The sequence below is a fragment of the Petromyzon marinus genome, chromosome 34 (genome assembly GCF_048934315.1).
Source record: "Petromyzon marinus isolate PM22_M1 ecotype Great Lakes invasive population chromosome 34, UKy_Petmar_22M1.pri1.0, whole genome shotgun sequence".
In the NCBI taxonomy this organism is placed as follows: domain Eukaryota; kingdom Metazoa; phylum Chordata; class Hyperoartia; order Petromyzontiformes; family Petromyzontidae; genus Petromyzon; species Petromyzon marinus.
In genome coordinates this window covers 9,956,937-9,977,209 of record NC_133700.1, presented here as the reverse complement: position 1 = coordinate 9,977,209, position 20,273 = coordinate 9,956,937, and the positions used below count along the sequence as shown (strand labels likewise).

At 46.9% G+C, this 20,273-nt stretch overlaps 1 protein-coding gene and 1 long non-coding RNA gene across 4 annotated transcripts in view; one reads left to right on the top strand and one right to left on the bottom strand.

Moving 5' to 3' along the window:
* Positions 1 to 11,762: 11,762 nt before the first annotated feature.
* PARD3B (par-3 family cell polarity regulator beta) overlaps positions 11,763 to 20,273 on the top strand; it is a 111,186-nt gene continuing 102,675 nt past the window's right edge. For 2 of the 3 annotated variants that reach the window (XM_076071700.1, XM_032965630.2), the window contains exon 1: positions 11,763 to 13,344. In XM_076071700.1, the coding sequence (XP_075927815.1) occupies positions 13,225 to 13,344 (120 nt within the window). In that variant the 5' untranslated portion in view covers positions 11,763 to 13,224. The remainder of the gene's footprint in view (positions 13,345 to 20,273) is intronic. The other variant, XM_032965631.2, reaches the window with a different exon arrangement.
* LOC142929777 (uncharacterized) lies at positions 17,329 to 19,044 on the bottom strand. Its single transcript, XR_012945932.1, has 3 exons — positions 18,701 to 19,044; positions 18,062 to 18,121; positions 17,329 to 17,797 (listed from the first exon to the last, which is right to left on the bottom strand). It is a non-coding gene; the product is annotated as an uncharacterized LOC142929777 (long non-coding RNA).

Here is a 20,273-nt window from a genome sequence, read left to right as displayed (position 1 = left end):
TTGTCTCCTAATCCACGAGCCTTGTCAAGACACCACATTGCCGAAGGCTGCGTTTATACGTTTAACACGTAGGCTTTCGCGACCAATATTATTCATAATAAAGGGTTTTGGGTTAGATTGCGTTATTTATAAATGTGTCGAAACCCTCCACCACCCGACACGGCCAAACAGTAAAAAAAATGTGTCACGTTTACAAAGGACAAATAGTTCACTACTTTAGCCCACCGGTGTGTTGAGTGAATCAACATAATTAAACATTTGAGTACGACGTTTCGCTGGTAATTACATCCAGCTTCATCAGGCAATTTGCCATTCTGGCCATTCTGGCATTCTGGCCATGTCGGGTGGTGGAGGGTTACGACACATTTATAAATGATGCGTTTATACGGTGTATTCTACGGTGTAGGATTATTATAAATGTCGTTCCCGCTCTCTGCCTCACTGCTTTGCAATAGGCGATGGCCCAAAATAAAATCGCGTCCAGCATTGATAGGGGAAGCAGCTTGTTTCACGTGGCTAAGCAGTGCACTGTGTTTTGCATTTTATTGTACTAATGAGCAATAAGTGCGTAACATATGGAAACTTGATTTTCAAGCCTTGTTAGCATATAAACGTCTGTCGTTAATGTTCGGCATGTCGTGAATAACCTCTCCCTCGCGATGTGATGAACTCGATAACAAACGCGCCCATTGTTTCAAATGCCGCAATGGGAGATCAAATGGGAAACTTCTAGGAGCGTAAACTATTTTTGTAATTTTTACCAAGGCCCACTGAGCTCTATCGCCCTTTTTCAGAAGCTATCTGGCCACACAGGACAGCTCAACGAAGTGGCTTATGATGTGTACATTTATAGCAGCCAAATACTCTAAATGCACGTTGATTCTAAATGTGGAGGGAAAAACCCGGAGGACCCGTAGAAAAATCCACGCGACCACGGGGAGAGAGAGAGAGACATGCAAATTCCAAATATACAGCAGGCGTCAGGGTCCGGGTCGAACCTTTGACCTCCTGCATACCAGGCGAGGTAGTTAACATCTCATAGCCACCGTGATGATGATGATGATGAGAGATACATGCAGACTCCAAATATACAGCAGGCCTCAGGGTCGGGATTTAACCCATGACCCTGCATACCATGCGAGGTAGTTAACATCTCATAGCCACCGTGATGATGATGATGAGAGAGACACGCCAACTCCAAATATACAGCAGGTGCCAGGGTCGGGATTTAACCCATGACCCCTGCATACCAGGCGAGGTAGTTAACATCTCATAGCCACCGTGATGATGATGATGATGAAAGAGACACGCAAACTCCAAATATACAGCAGGCCTCAGGGTCGGGGATTGAACCCATGACCCTGTATACCAGGCGAGGTAGTTAACATCTCATAGCCACCGTGATGATGATGAGAGAGACACGCAAACTCCAAATATACAGCAGGCGCCAGAGTCGGGATTTAACCCATGACCCCTGTATACCAGGCGAGGTAGTTAGCATCTCATAACCACCGTGATGATGATGATGAGAGAGACACGCAAACTCCAAATATACAGCAGGCCTCAGGGTCGGGATTTAACCCATGACCCCTGTATACCAGGCGAGGTAGTTAACATCTCATAGCCACCATTATTGTGATGAGAGATATACGCAGACTCCAAATATACAGCAGGCCTCAGGGTCGAGGATTGAACCCATGACCCCTGTATACCATGCGAGGTAGTTAACATCTCATAGCCACCGTGATGATGATGAGAGATATACGCAGACTCCAAATATACAGCAGGCCTCAGGGTCGGGGATTGAACCCATGACCCTGCATACCAGGCGAGGTAGTTAACATCTCATAGCCACCGTGATGATGATGATGATGAGAGAGACACGCAAATTCCAAATATACAGCAGGCCTCAGGGTCGGGGATTGAACCCATGACCCCTGTATACCAGGCGAGGTAGTTAACATCTCATAGCCACCATGATTGTGATGAGAGATATACGCAGACTCCAAATATACAGCAGGCCTCAGGGTCGAGGATTGAACCCATGACCCCTGTATACCATGCGAGGTAGTTAACATCTCATAGCCACCGTGATGATGATGGGAGATATACGCAGACTCCAAATATACAGCAGGCCTCAGGGTAGGGGATTGAACCCATGACCCAGCATACCAGGCGAGGTAGTTAACATCTCATAGCCACCGTGATGATGATGATGATGATGAGAGAGACACGCCAACTCCAAATATACAGCAGGTGCCAGGGTCGGGATTTAACCCATGACCCCTGCATACCAGGCGAGGTAGTTAACATCTCATAGCCACCGTGATGATGATGATGATGAAAGAGACACGCAAACTCCAAATATACAGCAGGCCTCAGGGTCGGGGATTGAACCCATGACCCTGTATACCAGGCGAGGTAGTTAACATCTCATAGCCACCGTGATGATGATGATGATGAGAGAGACACGCAAACTCCAAATATACAGCAGGCGCCAGAGTCGGGATTTAACCCATGACCCCTGTATACCAGGCGAGGTAGTTAACATCTCATAACCACCGTGATGATGATGATGATGAGAGAGACACGCAAACTCCAAATATACAGCAGGCCTCAGGGTCGGGATTTAACCCATGACCCCTGTATACCAGGCGAGGTAGTTAACATCTCATAGCCACCATTATTGTGATGAGAGATATACGCAGACTCCAAATATACAGCAGGCCTCAGGGTCGAGGATTGAACCCATGACCCCTGTATACCATGCGAGGTAGTTAACATCTCATAGCCACCGTGATGATGATGAGAGATATACGCAGACTCCAAATATACAGCAGGCCTCAGGGTCGGGGATTGAACCCATGACCCTGCATACCAGGCGAGGTAGTTAACATCTCATAGCCACCGTGATGATGATGATGAGAGAGACACGCAAATTCCAAATATACAGCAGGCCTCAGGGTCGGGGATTGAACCCATGACCCCTGTATACCAGGCGAGGTAGTTAACATCTCATAGCCACCATGATTGTGATGAGAGATATACGCAGACTCCAAATATACAGCAGGCCTCAGGGTCGAGGATTGAACCCATGACCCCTGTATACCATGCGAGGTAGTTAACATCTCATAGCCACCGTGATGATGATGAGAGATATACGCAGACTCCAAATATACAGCAGGCCTCAGGGTAGGGGATTGAACCCATGACCCAGCATACCAGGCGAGGTAGTTAACATCTCATAGCCACTGTGATGATGATGATGAGAGAGACACGCAAATTCCAAATATACAGCAGGCCTCAGGGTCGGGGATTGAACCCATGACCCCTGTATACCAGGCGAGGTAGTTAACTCGGCTCTGGCTTGGCCTCTAACAGTCTTGAGCCACTCAGTCGCTCACAAAGAAGCGTTCGCGAGCGGCTCAGCAGTGACTGGACTCAGGTTTCGGCTCGTCAAAACCCGTGGAGCGTGCCTGGAACGACACTCAGAGCCGGCTCAAGTTAAGCAGGGTGGCTTCGAGCTCACTTGAGCCAGGGCGAAGCCTGAGCCAGTTCGCTAGCCATTACACCACGGCGGTTCTGTATAGGTATATATAATGCATAGTAGACTACAGCGGTTTAGAGAATGCGTCCGGATTGTATGCCATATGCGCGCACAAAAGTGGAAGGATATAGGTAGCAGAGGAATAGAGAAAAGCATGTGGCTCGATGCAGTGGTAAACGATCGACAAGAACAGGGAATGAGATTGCACGAAGCAGTTGTATTGGCGTCTTCTCGTTGAGTGTGTCTCTGTATGGCAACTCGTTGAGTGTGTCTCTGTATGGAAACTCAATGCCACGCCGACGTCTATTCGCCAACTAACACGCTGAGGCGAAGCTGAACAACAGACGACACACGTCGAGAAACTGACGGTCTCAAAAGTTCTCCCTCATTAAATATGGCCCTACATTAACAACAGCGGCAGCAGCAACAACAACAAACAACCCTCTGTGAATATTCTCTGCGAAATATCAACCAATTGCCAATTTGAAGGTCTCTTGGGGGTGTGTGGCAGAGGTTGGGGGGCGACGATTTTCCTCAGAGGAAGACACATCCACGGTTGAAATGTGTCCGCTACCTTCGAAGCTCGCGAGCTGATGAAAGGGACAGATGATGTTGGTGCTGGTGGTGGTGGAGGACGCGAAAAGAAGAGATACGTGCGTATACAGGGATTTAGAAATTATATAACTAAGTATGGGGAGGTCTTAGGGGCGTTGGGGCGGTTAAGCCTGCGCTCTGCTTAAGCTTCTAATCTGATTGAAAATGTATCCCAAAGCCGATGATGCCTCAACCTCAAACCCCAACACACTGCGTGCGGAATTAAGGATATCCATCCCCCCCCTGACCTGTGAATGTCTTTGGTTGACAGCGCGGATACGCCTAACTTGGGATCATTGGCAACACGTGGTTTACGCAAAAGCACAAACATGTTAGGGGTCAATTAATTGGGGGGTCACGGGACATCTGGACCACCCTGTACAGTCTGTGATTCCACATCATTGACTGCTTATGTACGAGTGGGTGATTTTGACGGTGGGTTGTGTGTGTTTTTACGGATACATCTCAGAGCAATGCTTCACCACAAAAATCTGAGTTATCAAATAGATCCTAGGGGACTTGTTGCTACTTTATCCTCTCCACTCGTAAATTCACATTTCGGGTTACATAAAAACAAAATAACCCATAATTTCCTAATCGTAGTGTAGTGTATAGTAGTGCAGTGTATAGTCTAGTGTATAGTCGTGTAGTGTATAGTGTAATCACGTGAGGCTGTAACAGTTCGAGATCTTTGGTGTCCGAAGCAGATTTTGATTGACGCTGCTGCGTAAGTTTCTGCCGTGAGCTGCAGTGCACGGCGGGAGTAGTGTGGCGAGGTTTGGTGGGAAATCGGCGGTGAAACCGCGATGACATAGGCAGGCGATTTGATATATTGTCCTCCTGTCAATGTGTTTCGTGTGTGTCGGCTCACTCAACGGCGAGATGAAAAACCCTTCTCACAACCAAAGTTAGCAGCGATTACGCAACGTCTCACTTCGCACCGCGTCAACCATTGGCAGGGCAGGATGCAAAAAAATCCGGAGTAATATCAAGCAAGTCGGAAGCCTACATATTAAGTTAACACACGGCACACGTAAAGCACTTGATATGCAGTGGGTCCCACTTGATGCCATGTTCGTCCCATCTCAAACAGGCTTGAACGTCAATAAATTTGACTTGAAAAGCTGATAAATCAACAATTGGTTTACCCTAAAGCTTGTGCTTAGCGATGTGCTGTCCTCATTGTACATTTGGCCTCTTCTCTACTTAAGAGGAATAAATAAATAATTCCACTGCCGGCTGACCTCCTCGGCGTGCTGTTCTCTTCCTATTGCGGTGAAATCAGACCCGTTGCACTGCGCTCCCTTTCATTCAATTGTCTCTATTCTGGCCTTCGGTGCACCCTGAGCCGAGCGAGTAAACCTCCAGGCTTAATTTGTCACTCGATATTATTCTGCGACTCTGCTAGGGGCTGGCTTGTAGTCGAGATCATTGACGTAAGGCACTACCATCAGACCAGTGGTTCTCAACCTTTTTTCATTCGACGGCATACTTCTGAGCTTGAACTCAATCTTCTCGGCACACTATTTCCCCAAACTGTGCATGCGCGACCAATTGAGAGGGCCGGGAATGGGGGGGGGGGGTGTGACGGCTGTCTGCGGCCATACTACGTCCCGATCAATGCACAGGGCAAAGGGTGGGAGGAGGAAAGTGGAGATCTTGTCTGTCCTTTGCTTTCCAACAATGAGATTATTTCCGACAATCCCCGAAAATACCACAGCACACGTAGGAATTCACTGCGGTGGCACTTCACTACAGTACAAGGTACGCCTTTACATAATACCATGTTATTGTACCCTAATATCCCTATGATCATATGCACAGGTTTATATAAACCGACATACGTCGGTGTTGTCAGTGTTCCTGACTGTTCCGGCTGAAATTAAGCACCGACTTGGATTCTCCTACCTCTAGCGTGTGCATACTTGGCCAAGCTAAGCCACATAATTGTCTTGAATAGGGCCCCATCATTTAGATGGAGTGCCCTTGACAACCACGTGTGGGATTTAACAAGCCTGACTGCTGATGAGACCCAGAAGGTCAACATTTGGGCAGGGTTTGCTTACTTATATAGTGTAGTAATGCACGCGCAGCTGATGAGAGGCACGTGCGTAATGGAGTGGTGCACGCGCAGCTGATGAGAGGTACGTGTGGTAATTCAGTGAAGCACGTGCAGCTTAGGAGAGGCGTCTGTGTGTGAGCTGCGGGTTGGCTGTCGGGCAGGTCCTGGAAGGTGGGCGGACATCTAGCTGGGGGAATAAAAGCCGGCGTGCAGGAACGCACGGGGTTATTCTTTTGTCATGAGTAGGTGTGGGCGGTGTAGGGGAGCGTAGGGGTAACTCGTAGGGATTAAGGGGCCGTCCATAAATGACGTCACGCGATTTTGCACGATTTTTGACCACCCCCCCCTTTCGTCACACGGCGTCACGAAAAGTCAGACCCCCCCCTCAAATATGACGTCACAAAACTCTGCCCCCCCCCCCAAAAAACCCTATGCTTCAAATGCCTTTAAACTATTGTCGTTGTAGTGCGTATTTAATGTGTCGCTGCACTGATGTTGTACTAGAAAATTTTATTTAAAAAGTCTATTTAATTAAGTAGAACGTGTTGTCTATATTTATTTAAAGTTGCGCATTTTTACGTGACGTCACATTTCTCAAACCCCCCCCCTCGTCACACATCGTCACAAATGTCTGACCCCACCCCCCCCCCCCAGGTGAGTGACGTCATTTATGGACGGCCCCTAAGGTGTAAAACGTGTGGTGTTATGCGTGAAGTGCAGTGTGCGCTCACAACTGGTGTGTATGGAGATTAATAAAGAATGAGCAGTTGTTACCTTGCCTCCGAGTGAGTTCCACACGACACTTGTGTGTATGTTGAACTTGTTTCGCATTATACGTAGCCAACCGTGCTAATTGCTGCTGGCTACTATTGGTAGAATATAAACGCGTGTTATATGTAGAGACAGAAAGATGTTATTCTTGTCTGCTTTAATGCTACTGCTTCTGGCATGTGCGTACTTTGGCGAGACCACACAGCCTCATCATCTTAAGGCGTTTAGGCCTATCAGGCCTCCTCCCAGTCTGCTAAGAGGTCAATATTCCTCCTCTTCCACCTCTTCCCCTCCAGATGTGTCACAGTCTACGCCTGTCGTCATAAACAGTGTGGCCTCTCCCAGGTGTTCTTCTCGCTGGCTACACAATGATCTGGTTTGGTGCAAAAATGGTTTAGTACAACACTTACACAGCCCCGTGTTCCAGTGTCCCTGTATCCCTGTCCCATTCCTCCTGTGTATCCGTGCCTCCGTGTCTCCATGTCCCCATGACTTCGTTCGCCTGTGTCTCTGTGTCCCTGTATATATTGAATTCTTATTTTCCTTCAATTAAATTCCAATTGTGCTACGCCAGTTAAGTCGTGAGATGAATACATTTCTATTTGGGACGCCTCCCAGATAGCAAACCATAACATTGTGTCAGAGAAGTGCTCCAGAAGATGATATCGCAGAACTACCTGAAGTCACTGCAACAGCCCTCTATTGTCCACACTCGGAGCATACACATATCCCTGCAAAGGGCATTAGTTGCATGTCAATCAAACCAAAACGTTTAAGCTCAGAGCTGTAATCTTGCCAAACTAACAAAAAAAGCGCCCAATTTAACACGATGTGTTTTGTGTGTGTGTGCAGTCATTATTGCCACGGCTGAGACCATCATAGCGGTACACGTGAGAACATCGTTTAATCACAGATGCTTGCCCAGATTCAAACCCAGGTTCTCAGCGGCGTTGGCTCAGTGCTCAGACCGTGGCGTTAGATTTTAGATTGTGAGTCACCCGGCCACCAAATACAAACATATCACAGTGGCTCTTACAGGAAACCAAACATTTTGATAATTTAGGCTCAGCAGCCTGGGACCCAGATGACTAATTTCAGAGGAAGGAGGGGAACACTCGGCCTCATTCTCGAATGGTATCTTCTGTACTGCATCTAAAATCCCCTTTGTGGGTGATGGGAGTCACCCACTGTGGCAAGGGGTTTTTTCTCTCCAGATAAAGTTTTTTTTATTGAGTTTGCCTCACTTCTGTGCACGCCCTTGCCATTATCGTTACTTAAAGATACAACAGTAAAGAGTTATACTCTTTGGGTCTTTCGGTAAAGTCACGTAGATAGAAAAATAATAGATCACGACGTTTCGATGACACCGAGTATGAATTCCTGCAGTCACGAAAGCTTTAAATCAAGAGTAAAGAGTTCGTTTTATGCATCAATAAGTGTACATTCTGCTGCAAAAATGTTGCCGTAAGTTTATTAAATAATACTTTTGAGTACGGTACATGTATAATAAAATGTAATTGACTCAATTTGGTAAATTTTCAACTCTTGAGCGATTAAATCAGTATCAATTTGACCATCACACGATGAATCTTACTATCGTACGCAGAGCGAGTGTCGAGCATCGGTCGCTTGAAGGGATCTCAGAGGTAGCTCTTTGGCATCTACTTCCGCGGGCCATTCTTTAACACAAAGGGTCGCATTGCTCACCGAGAGACCCGAATGGATACGTTATCTCACGAGATGGTGCCTACAGTGCAATCAGGGCAACTCTGGGAGGGAGGGGGGGAATGACAAAAAAACATTTCAGAGAAAAAAGTTATGTTCATGTAATTTACGGGTGTAGAGCGGTGGTATAGACAGCGTTTGGCGCACTGGACCATGAACCCGGGGCCCGTGAGTTCGATTCGCAGACGCGGCTAAAATCGATCACCAAATAATCACCACACTGGCCAGTGTGGTGATGAAGCATCTTTTTCAAACAACCGCGATAATTGATAGTACACGGGGGGGGGGGGTCTATATCCAGCAGTGGTTTGACAAAGGGACGTAATCTGTTATTATTAAAGAGCTGGTGAAACCGTGTTAGTGAATGGGTGCCTGACACCTGGGCCGTCCTATTGTCCCTGGGCCTCAACACAAAAGAGGGCCCAACCGTGGCCCTGTGGATGGTGGATTAAGGGATTAAGGGGCGCCCCATGTGACAATCTGCCCCGGGCCTCCACACACCCCGGGATGGCCCTGCCCGACACTCATGGATAACGCCAATCCACAGACCCGTGGTTGAACCTAGGTGTCGCGCACTGCGGAGTTGGGGAATCAGGGTCGCCCCCCTTCATGCTACCCTGGCTGGCCGGGTGGGCCACACCACCAATCCGATTGGCCGGAGATGATGTCAACGCTCAGGGTAAATGACCAATCACGTTGGATCCGTCTCTCTCCTCGCCCTCATGCTTTGTTTCCCACGAGGTCCCGCCCACCGAGAGAACTTGTAAACTCAGCTTGTGGGGTTTTTATTTTACGTCTCTAAAGCAACACTGAACAGAGCCCCCCCCCCACCCAACACTTCAAACAATTTTGAGATTTGTGGCAGGGGAGAATGGAAGAAAGAGAGGCGTTGTTGGTGGGTTTTTTCCCCTCCCTCTCATCTGAACCCGTGGACCAGTGTCTTGTCAAACATGAACGCAACGACTTGTGTAAGTGCTGCGCCTTTAAAGTGTCTATGCAAGTATTGTGTGAAACTGCCATAAATATTTAGCACACCGCGTGTTTTCGGAGCAAAGTGGCGTCTTTGTTTTGTCTCAGATCTCAATAACGCCAATTAAACCAAAGGGAGGAACGCACCATCGAGTCTGGCCACCGTGGAGATGGAGCGACGGGATCAACTTTGTACGCAGGCGTGAGATGGATCGTGAGCGATTGCGATGACATGGGAAGGCCTTCGTAGATATTGGCTAATTATGGTCATGAATTAAGCCACACTTTTTAATTTTAAGCTTTCGTGACTGCAGGGATTCATATTCTTGGTTCTTTTGGTAAAGTCACGTAGAATGGAAATAATATACTAGAAATAAAACATAATAAAATAAAATTCTCACGACGTTTCGGCCACAATACAAGTAGCCTTCTTCAGGACTGTCCAGAAGACAGCGCTTGAGATGTCTTCTGGACAGTCCTGTCTCTTCACCTGAAGAAGGCTACTTGTGTTGTGGCCGAAAAATCGTGAAAATTTTATTTTATTATGTTTTATTTGTATTATTTTATTTCCATTCTACGTGACTATCGAAATAACCAAGAAGATGAAGCCACACTTTGTTCAGCTGTCTACAGTACTAGCTTATTTATTTTGAGTCCGTTTAAATTTCAATAGAGACGGGCAATGTACGTGTACATTGTCTATTAGGGCCTCACTACATGGTGATTATTTAATAATATATCATCACGTGCAGCTGGGTGAAGGTCGGAAGCACAGATGCGGGAGCATGGAAGTACAATACAACGGCTTTTGCGGCACTCCCCATCTGCCACCCACGACATAGCCCCGACAGCCTATAACAGCTGCTTAGCTTCGGAGATGTGACGAGATCGACCGTATTCTGGGTTATTTGGTCATACGCCACGTGCAGCGTGTTCACTTAAAGCGTTGCCATCCCTCTTCTGCAGTTGTAGCGTCGCTCGCACACGTCGACTGTAAGATAACGCTTTTGTTAATATGTTCGGGCAATGTCACCGCTATCACTCGGATACAGCTGGGGGAAATGGTGGCGTTGTGCAACCCTGAACTTTATTCCTAATTGCACCGGGGGGGTGGGGGCTTAGGAAATCATCTGCACGTGAGGGATTTATAGCTGCGGTGAAAAGATCAAAGTCCGCTATAGCTGGTTAATGGAAAGGACCTCTAAATGAGTCGCAAAGATCCGAATCTTGAACAAAACTCAGGGATAAGGAACATGGGTGGTGCCACTCGGCATCAGCAAACAAAGCAACAGTTTAGTGCCCCAGACAGCTCAAGAGGCCCTGCGTTTATTTATTTATTTGTATAAATATCTGGGCGAAGCAAAAAATAAGGTCGTCAGTATCTAGTTTTTCTCATCTAACTCCATGTTTATATCTTGTATAATTTCATCACGTCTCTGCCATTTGTATTTCAATTCTCAACTCACTTACCGTCTCTATCTCTTGTCGACATTTCTCTCGTCCCACGACATCTCTGTCTCTTTGTCTCTCTATCTTTTATGTCATCTCACGAGGTTATAAATCTGAAGGGGAAGGACCCCCCCAACTCCCAGAAATTGTACAGTTATCTGCTTAAGGTCCCCGAAGGATCCGCACCACCACTGGATCAATATATAATCGTTGTTTTTTCATGAGAGTCCTGCATCACATTTGTTTGGACAGTTCCATAATTTCAGTTTGATGACTTGTTGAACTTAATGACGAAAGCTACAACATCAATGGAAATGTCCAAAACATTCCTTTGCCTTTTAAGAAGAAAAACCCCATCACGCAAAAAAATACAAAGTCACAACAAGCCACAATCGACAGATAGCAAGCGCGCAGCATGAGACGAACACACCTGTGTGATTGTCTGGGTTACGAAAGGCCAGCCGTTGCTAGATGGCAGCAAAGAGTGAGGGTGTGCGACACAGACAGAAAGAGGGGAGGGAGGGAACAAGAGAAGAGGGGTTTCAAGCCAGGAAGGCATTGGTGTAAAAGAAGGGGAGGAGGAGGGGGATGGTGAAACAGAGTGGGGTGGGGGGTTTACTGTGCTACGTATCATCCCGCATGCCCTGCCTCTCGTGCCAGACACTACGCACAAATGCTCCACCTCCTCTCTTCTCTCCCTCCCTCTATTCATCTTACACCCCCCCCCTCCCGCCATACATCCCTCCCTCCTTCCAACCCTCCCATCACCCAAGCCACTCTCTTCCCCCCACTCAAGCCCCTGTGTGGCTGAGCAAGTTGGAGTGCGCGCTTGCCTTGCTGGCGTCCGAGATGTAACGAAACCGGAGCGAATTCGTAACGCGACGCACACGTGCTCAGCGACGCTGCCGCATCCTCCGTACGCGACGCGGACCCACGCACGGATCTATAAATAGGGCAGCACAGTGAAACAACCAACGCAACAAAGAGTGCCAACAGAAAACAAAGGGGGGGTGGAGGTGGGAGGAACAAGAAGCCACGAGTTTGTACGGAAACAACAGAAACACCCCGTGGACAACAAAAGGTGGACGGACGGCGTGCGTGGAGGAGAGGAGAGGAAGAGAGAGAGAGCCGTGGCTGAGATATCAACGAACTTGAAGATTCGCACAGATCCCGTGGATAAGTGGCGGCATAAACACCAGGTTTACACCATACACACAGCTGTAATTTGCTGTTTGTTGAGCCACAGGCTGATCGAGGGGAAACGAGGCGGATTTGGTGGTTGGTAGTGGTGTGGTGGGTTTCGCCGAAGCGAAACGTGCTATGGAAGAAGCGAAAGCTGCTGAAACCGCAGCAGCGGCGACTTGACGTCCGCATGTGTACAGCTCGCATGCCGTCGGGCACCTAAAGTGGGCTTGGGGGGGGGTGGTTGGTCCGTTTGGAGGAACGTCGGAGGCTCACTTGTTGGAACGTTGGTTGGGACCGACTGGGTTGTTGAGTCAAACGACGTTGTTGAGGAAGATCGCTCCCCGTAGTTGGGGTTGGAGTGTGTGGGAGCGGGGGGGGGTGCAGGAGACTCGCTTGTTGGAACCGCCACAAGTTGGAAGCGCGGTTCGGAACGTTGCTTTGAGCCTCGCTTGTTGGATAGTGTTGCCGTGCTGGGAACGCGTTGGTTGGAGTAAACGGACGCGGAGTTTGTTGGACCACGTTCGACAAATGACAAATTCGCAACGTTCGTTTGAACGAAGTTGGCAATTCGGTTGTGTTGGCAAGCCAGTGGATAGATGATAAATTTGAAGCTCTGCTTGGCACGTTCGCTTTGAGCCTGAATGTTGGGATCGTTCGCCGACGCTCGTTTATTGGAACTGAGTTGGTCGTAAGCTCGGCTTGTAACGTGATGTTGCTCATTTGTTGGAACCTTTGACCGGACGCTGACTTATTGTTACGAAGTTATAAGGCTCGGCTTGGAACGCTACGATGCAACGTTATTGGAGAGTTCGCTAAAGGAAGGGGCTCGCTGATTTGGAACTGCTCAAAGAAGAGGAAGCAAACTCAATATTCAGACAACGGATAATCATTGAGTTCTGAGCGTCTCGGAAGGCACGGGGAGATGAAAGTGATCGTGTACTTCAAGGATACCAGTGTTCTGGTGCCATGTGGGGATGGCCACATCCTGGTCAAAGATCTCATCCGACAGGCCGTGACCAGGTACAAGAAGGCATTCAACAAGGTGAGTCTCTTAAATTGAATGGGTTTTTTTGCTTGTTACATCAGACCATAAGGTAAATGCTGGAATGACAATTGTAATCGTGTAATTCGCAATGGATGTGTAATCTCAACGTCAATTGTAATTTTAACTAACGATGCTGATGTCATTGTGTTTGACCCCAGAGTCTGCTTTACATAATCAGGGATTTTTACACTCGCCAGAAAAGGTTGAAAACGTTGGTGCGACTTGTAAATATATGCGGTGGCGAGATGTTAACTACATCGCCTGATATACAGAAACTCATGGGTTCCAATCCCAACCCTGACGCCTGGTGTATATTTGGAATTTGCATTGTCTCCCCGTGGTTGTGCGGATTTTTCTCCGGGTCCTCCAGGGTTTTGTATTCCATGCGTGTGCATGGTTTTTCCCCCCACAACTGGTTTAAAAGTTGCCTCCCGCATGCTCAAACTGGCTGAATTTGGGATGATGTTCGTCTCTGCCCGTGGCTCCTATAACGGTGGGAAATTCCACATTTCGATGACAAGTCTCGTTCGTACGAGAAGCATTATATTGTTCTAAATTATGTAAAAACTATTCTTCTTATCGACCCCCGGTGAATAATGGGCTGAAAATACAGTGATGTCATCGATTAAGGAAGTGTTTCCGGGCCGTCGCCTATTCGAGGTGGCCCAAGTTGCCCTGCGTGTGTCAACGTGGTTGTTACATTGTGTCATTGTATATGGTAATGGCATTACTCTTGTGCTGTGTACAACTATATATCACGTAACTGGAACACATTTCCATTGTGGTGTGTATTTTTTTTCGAACTTGTTGGGGAAGGGTAAAGATTACCTTCCCCTTTAATAACGAACCAACATGCAGAATTTAAAACTTTTTTTATTTGAATGTATGTTGAACTTATTTCGCACCGCACACAGCCAACCGTGCTAATCGGAGGTAATGTTAGGTGACCGAACAATGTATATGATAGACTGCCTATGACCAGATCGCCCGGAATGCTGAGTTGAGCCTGGATGGGTGGCTTCCATGCAGCTTGCACAGTTATCGGCTGCTGAGTCACGTGGTGGGCAGCAGTGTCCAAATGCAGTAAAAGCCATCATTGTACTGCACTCGAATGCTACCCGGCTTCACCAAGCACGCACTGACCGTCGTGAAGTATGGTCAAACAGACCCCCGTGACCGACACACCCAGCAGTGGATTGACAAAAGGGTGGTTAACGCACATGGACACACGTAGACTGCTCGGTTATACTGTGCCCCTTAAATAGGACTTGCCATAAAATACTGGCAATGCAAATATGCACAGTGAGTGTTGTGTGTGTGCATTTGCAACTGTAAGAACAAATATTCAAGTCTGACAAAAGGGAAGTGCCCATACTTCGAATAAGCCAAACGTTAATTGCATTGTCATTCAAATCATAACAAGTTTGCATTAATAATATAGCAATGTATGCATCATCAGCCAAGTCTCTCCAATGCGTTGTCAGCCTACATGGTCCTGAGATTGTAAAATAATACACCCACCTACACACAAGCCGATCTCATTGCTCCTTCTCCACTGTGGAAAATAATGATATTTGCATTTATATGGCATTTTCTTAAATACCTCGGCAACGCCAAGTGCCTTTCATCTCATCTCAAACATTTGAAGGGCACCCCCAGTAGCTGCTGTCCCTTTGCGGTGGCACAAGGTGCAAGATCAGCACTGGCCTGCAATGAGGCATTCTGTCGGCAGAGGGGGGGGGGCAAAGGTTATTGCTGTTTGTCATCTAAAATTGAGAAATTTGCAGGTAATATACTGAAAAATGTTTGTTCATTTGCGCTGGAACAAAGACGGCCACTGCATCGCGTGCTTTCAGATGTGCTTTCTGCGGCCCACTGGAACGCTCTTCCTTCGGATATTAGGAAGCAACTGGAGCTTTGCGTTTTAAAATAATCTGTATTTAAAAACTAATTTCTTTAGAACTGCTTTTTGTGTTTAGTTTGTTGTCCTTCCCCCGCACGTCCGATCAGCGCAGTTGGCTACGTACGGTGCGAAAGAAGTTCAACACACTCGTTTCGAACGAAGTCTATTCATTTGCAACGTCCGCTATGAAGAGCACGGCGCCTTTCTCTGGTTAATGCACCCAAAAGTTACAGCTCGGGCGGCTTGCCAGACACACACCACTCAGAAGCTCTTCTCATCCCCCCGGCCTTCTCACGATCACGTATCCTGCCGAAGCCCCAGTTACTTTTCTCAAGTCAAAATTACGTCTTCACCATGTGCCACGCGTGTTCTTTAATCCTCATTCTGTCTCGGGTCTAAATCGCAGGCATGCGGCTGGCAATCTTCCCATGCTTCGTTGCGCGCTTTTCGAACTTTTATTCCATGTGCTCCATCAGTTGCGTGTTTCTGCGCCATATGTTGCAGCAGGTAATGCACATTTAAAACAAAAAAATATTGTTTTAGAAAAATGCTGCATTTATTTTATTGGCTGTGCACTACATATGATTAGTACCGAATATACATTTACTGTCGAGTTCAACTACATACCCATTTATCATTCTATCCTGCACAAATATGTTGTATTATTATTCATGACCTTTTACGAGGCTTTCTTTATAGACGATTAATTCTGATCCAAAATCCTTAGCAATATTCATTTTCAAGTTCTCTGCCCAATGGGGTTGGGTCCCATGGCTCAAGTTCCCCCACCAACCTCTTTAATTCTCACTCCAGACGAGGTCTCATAAAGTCACAGCTTGGGGGAAATTATTTGCTGACACTGCAGCTGTCAGTGGTGCATGAGTAACAGACAAAAACAAATTCAACACATTCGTCAATAATACTGTGGCCTTAAAATAAAATAAAAATTAATTGTTGGCGATGTTTTGGGTAATGATCTTTCCTAGCACATTTTTAAACATTTGATTAAGGTTTTTAATTGGCTTGGTAGTTGCTATAAATAGAATTGTGTCCTTATATATAATTAAAATACAGCGTAGTGGGGTGCAATTAGCATGAATGACGCTATACAAAATAATTGTCATCACGTATATCCAGGTGTCTTGTGAGACCCCCAATTAATTGACACCGAACATTTGTTTCAGTATCCCTGCTTATTCATTTGTTTTCACACCACCCCCCCCCCATTAGTATACACATTTTGTATTAAGTTGTAGAGAATTAAATTTGCTTCATGGAACATCTGGAGACCACCCTGTAGATGGACCAGAGAGGTAGAGGTGGCCCTCTTAGGTGCTACGAAAAATGGGCCATTGCCCAAAACGTGAAGGGTGGTTGAGGTTGTTCCCCCTTGCCATCAACCCCTCGCTCATCCTCGGCAGCATTGTCAGGCGATGCCATCACCGTTTTCAATACGGTAATGCGTGTATCAGTACTGTACTATTCTCTGCATTGATCCAACCAAGGCTTAACATCAGTGGCAACTGGAATGCGAATTTATCCTGAGTCTCCCCCACCCCCAGGTCAACTCTGGCCACCTCGTGCCTTGTGTAAACATTAGCACTGGAGGAGACAAGTAGCCAGGCCAGGAGCTGGCCACACCACCCCCACCGTGTACCGTGTCAGCCTTAACCGGTGCTTACTAACCAGACTTGGGGTCATTTATAAGAACACTTGCGGCAGAATTGTTAGTTGAAATTGCAATAATTACGTTGTTATTGCAATTCATTACGAATTACAAAATTACAACTGTAATTGATCCCAGGTTTATTGCTATTAGGTTCCACGGGGTGTCCATGTATGTTTTAAAAGTCATAGCCGTTGCTCTAGTACTCTATTATATGTTAAAGTTCCTACCCATAACTCGCCATTGCGAGGGTAATGCGGCGAGTGCTGCTGTGTAAAGCAAGGTCTGTGCCCTTGTAAAATCACAAGTACAAAGTGCTTTGTGTTATCAGCAGTCAACAGACTAGAGTAGGAGACCTGATAACTGTATCATAGTCTGGTGTTACACATACATACACACTACGAGACAGGTGTAACAATAATGATAATTTACTACGTCCACTTCTGGATGAAGGCCCCACCCCGTATGCCGTGTCAGTTATAGGGTGTTGTTTGGCCATACTTCACCATGCTGGTCGGTACGGGTTGGTGACGTGACGGGGGGCTAGGACCGCTTCAGATATCAGTTGCCACTGATTTCAGCTGTGGCCTGGAATCGAAGTCTGCTCATCGGGCTCACAGCGCAGTGGCAAAACGTTGACTACCTCGCCTGGTATGGAGGAGGCCGTGGCTTCGATCCAGAGACCCTTGACGCCTGCTGCTGTGTATTTGGAGTCTGCGTGTCTCTCTCCCGGTGTTCGCGTGGATTTTCTCCGGGTCCTCTGGTTTTTCCCTTCACATTTAGAATCAACGTGCATTTAGTTATTGGCTGCTATACATTTCCAGATGACACGCCACTTCGTTGAGCTATCACTTGTCGCCAGGTAGTTCAGTGGGCCTTACCTGGTAAAATAAAAAGTTTGGTTTAGTTTTAGCGTGGTGCACAAATTACTTAATAGCAGTACTGTGATGGGAAATGCACGATTGGTTAACGTTTGTAGGCACTAGCTTGCCAATTATAGATAACATGTTTATATTTACACTGTGTACAAGCTACTATAGTGTGCATTTAGAAATCTCCATATCAACCTTGCACAGTACAATAATGTATTCAGACACTTGTGCAATATCCATTCTCTATGCCAAACACTCGGTTTTGGAACTCACCAGATATCCTAAAGCAGGACCCTGTCGAAAAGAGTCTTGGGACTCCAAGTGAGGCCTTTCCTGGATGAATGAAAGGGCATTATTTGTTATTCCAGTGTTTAAGAAGTATTAAACTCAAGTCTGTGTTAGTTTCTGGACGTCTGTGCAAAATAAAGCTTTATAGCTCATCGGATTCCTCCAGCATAAATACAGATTCTGATTTTTCCTCCTGGACGAAAGTAGTGAACGGGGCTACTGTGTAGTTTTAAGCCTAAAAATAAACAAACTTCAATGATCGAAAAGGCCCAGTCTCTTTGTAACAACAATGTTCAGTGAAAATTTGCTGTACTGTACACCTTGCTGTAACATTGCATTACATGGATTATAGACCATATGCAGGCTTTCTGGTGTTTTTTTTAACTATTAAGAACCGTAATCGGTGTAGCGTGTTCGATTGAGGTGCACACCTTCTCAGGAGGGGGTAACACGTTTATTAACACGAACAGCGCACCGTAACAGAATGACCTAGACTGCAGGGGGTGGGGAACCTTTTTTCTGCCAAGGGCCATTTGGATATTTATATCATCATTCGCGGGCCATACAAAATTATCAACTTAAAAATGAGCCTGTTATATTTGGTCAAACATTTAATTAACTCACCCCTAACGTGATGGCTGGAACTGCTTCTCTTTGGCGAGGCGTGTGATGATGTTAGCTGGTATTGACGATGTTGCTGCTGCTACTCGCAACTGCTTTTCCAGGTTTGCTCCTAGATTTATTGAATTTCGAGTCCCGCCTGCGGTTGCCTTGGCAGGGCCACGCCAAATTATTTCGCGGGCCTTACACAGCCCGTGCCCACTCCTGACCGAGAGGGTGGTGACCACCCAGCTAACGATCTACACACTTCTATCGGAGACTACGATCGGACCAGTCACGTGCTGCCTGGCCGATGTATTTCATGACCGGAGACGAGGCCACCCTCGAGTTTCGAGCTCTCCAATGATTCCCAGCCACGAACAACCCAGGTGGCTCCCTGGACCCCGCCTTATATTCGCTCCGGCGTGGCCCCGCCCTCCCATTGACCACGCCCCTACCCTTGACCACGCCCCTCCCATTGGCCACGCCCCCTCCCGAATGCGAGGGGGGGGGCTCCGCACGTACAGCCCCCCCCCCCCGACCCTGGTACTGATTCTCTATAGCGATATCTTTAATGCCGCTACATAGGCATGAGCGGGGGACGTGGGATAGGAAGAGATGATCTCTGACGCTCATGAGTGATGATTACGTGCCAGTGAAGGGGGATGGTATCTGCCCAAGAGGTTACGACTTGCAGTGGAGATGGAGTGATGAAATCAGATCTTGGGCAGGTGCTCGGTGGTTTATTTAAATCGCAGGCGGTGACGGTTTCAAGAGGGGCCTCCCTCCATTCAGCAGTGGATTTGATTGATCGTGGCTGCTGCTGCTGATGGTTTGCACAATGCACCGCGTTTAATTAGTCGTCTTAGCGATGGTTTCCTTGGGGACATTTACTCGGGCATATGCATTCCTAAAAAGCCATGTAACAGCTGGCTTGAGTGGAACAAGTACGACACTTGTATTAATTGAATCAATAACACTGTACTGTAGTGTTCTAACAAAAAAAAATTCATCCTGACGGATTTTAAAAGTTCGGTTTTTTTTTTGAGCGCAGGATTCGTTTGTGGGCCAGTGTTTGTGTTTGAGAATGTTTGCCAGCCCTGAGCGTAAATGTTAACCTGTGTTTGTTTATACCCACGTGTTCAGAAATCCAGAGAGGCTCCCAATCACCGTATTCTCCGTAGTATAAGATGCTCCGGAAAGGAAGACGCACTCTTAAACTTTTGCCCGGTGTCGAGAAAGATAAACAAATCCGATCACATTTGTGAGACCTTTTTTTTTCCCCCAGTAGCAAAGTATGAAAAATAAGTGCTCAACCCGAACCAAATGCTCTGATGCTGGAATTTTATTTGTGCTGTTCCCATTTTGGCATTCTCTGGTCTGACACTGGTGAGACAAGACCATAGAGAAGACGACCTCTGGTGTAGGCCAATCAGTTTCAAAGACAATGCCATATATTATCAGAGCATGTTTGCATGTTTTTCCACAAGTACGTGTGGTGAATGCAGCCTTGATTCCTTGTAAAATGTATCTATTTGGTGTTTGAACATCTGAACACCTGTTTTATTGCCAGAATGGGTAAAACCTATTCACATTT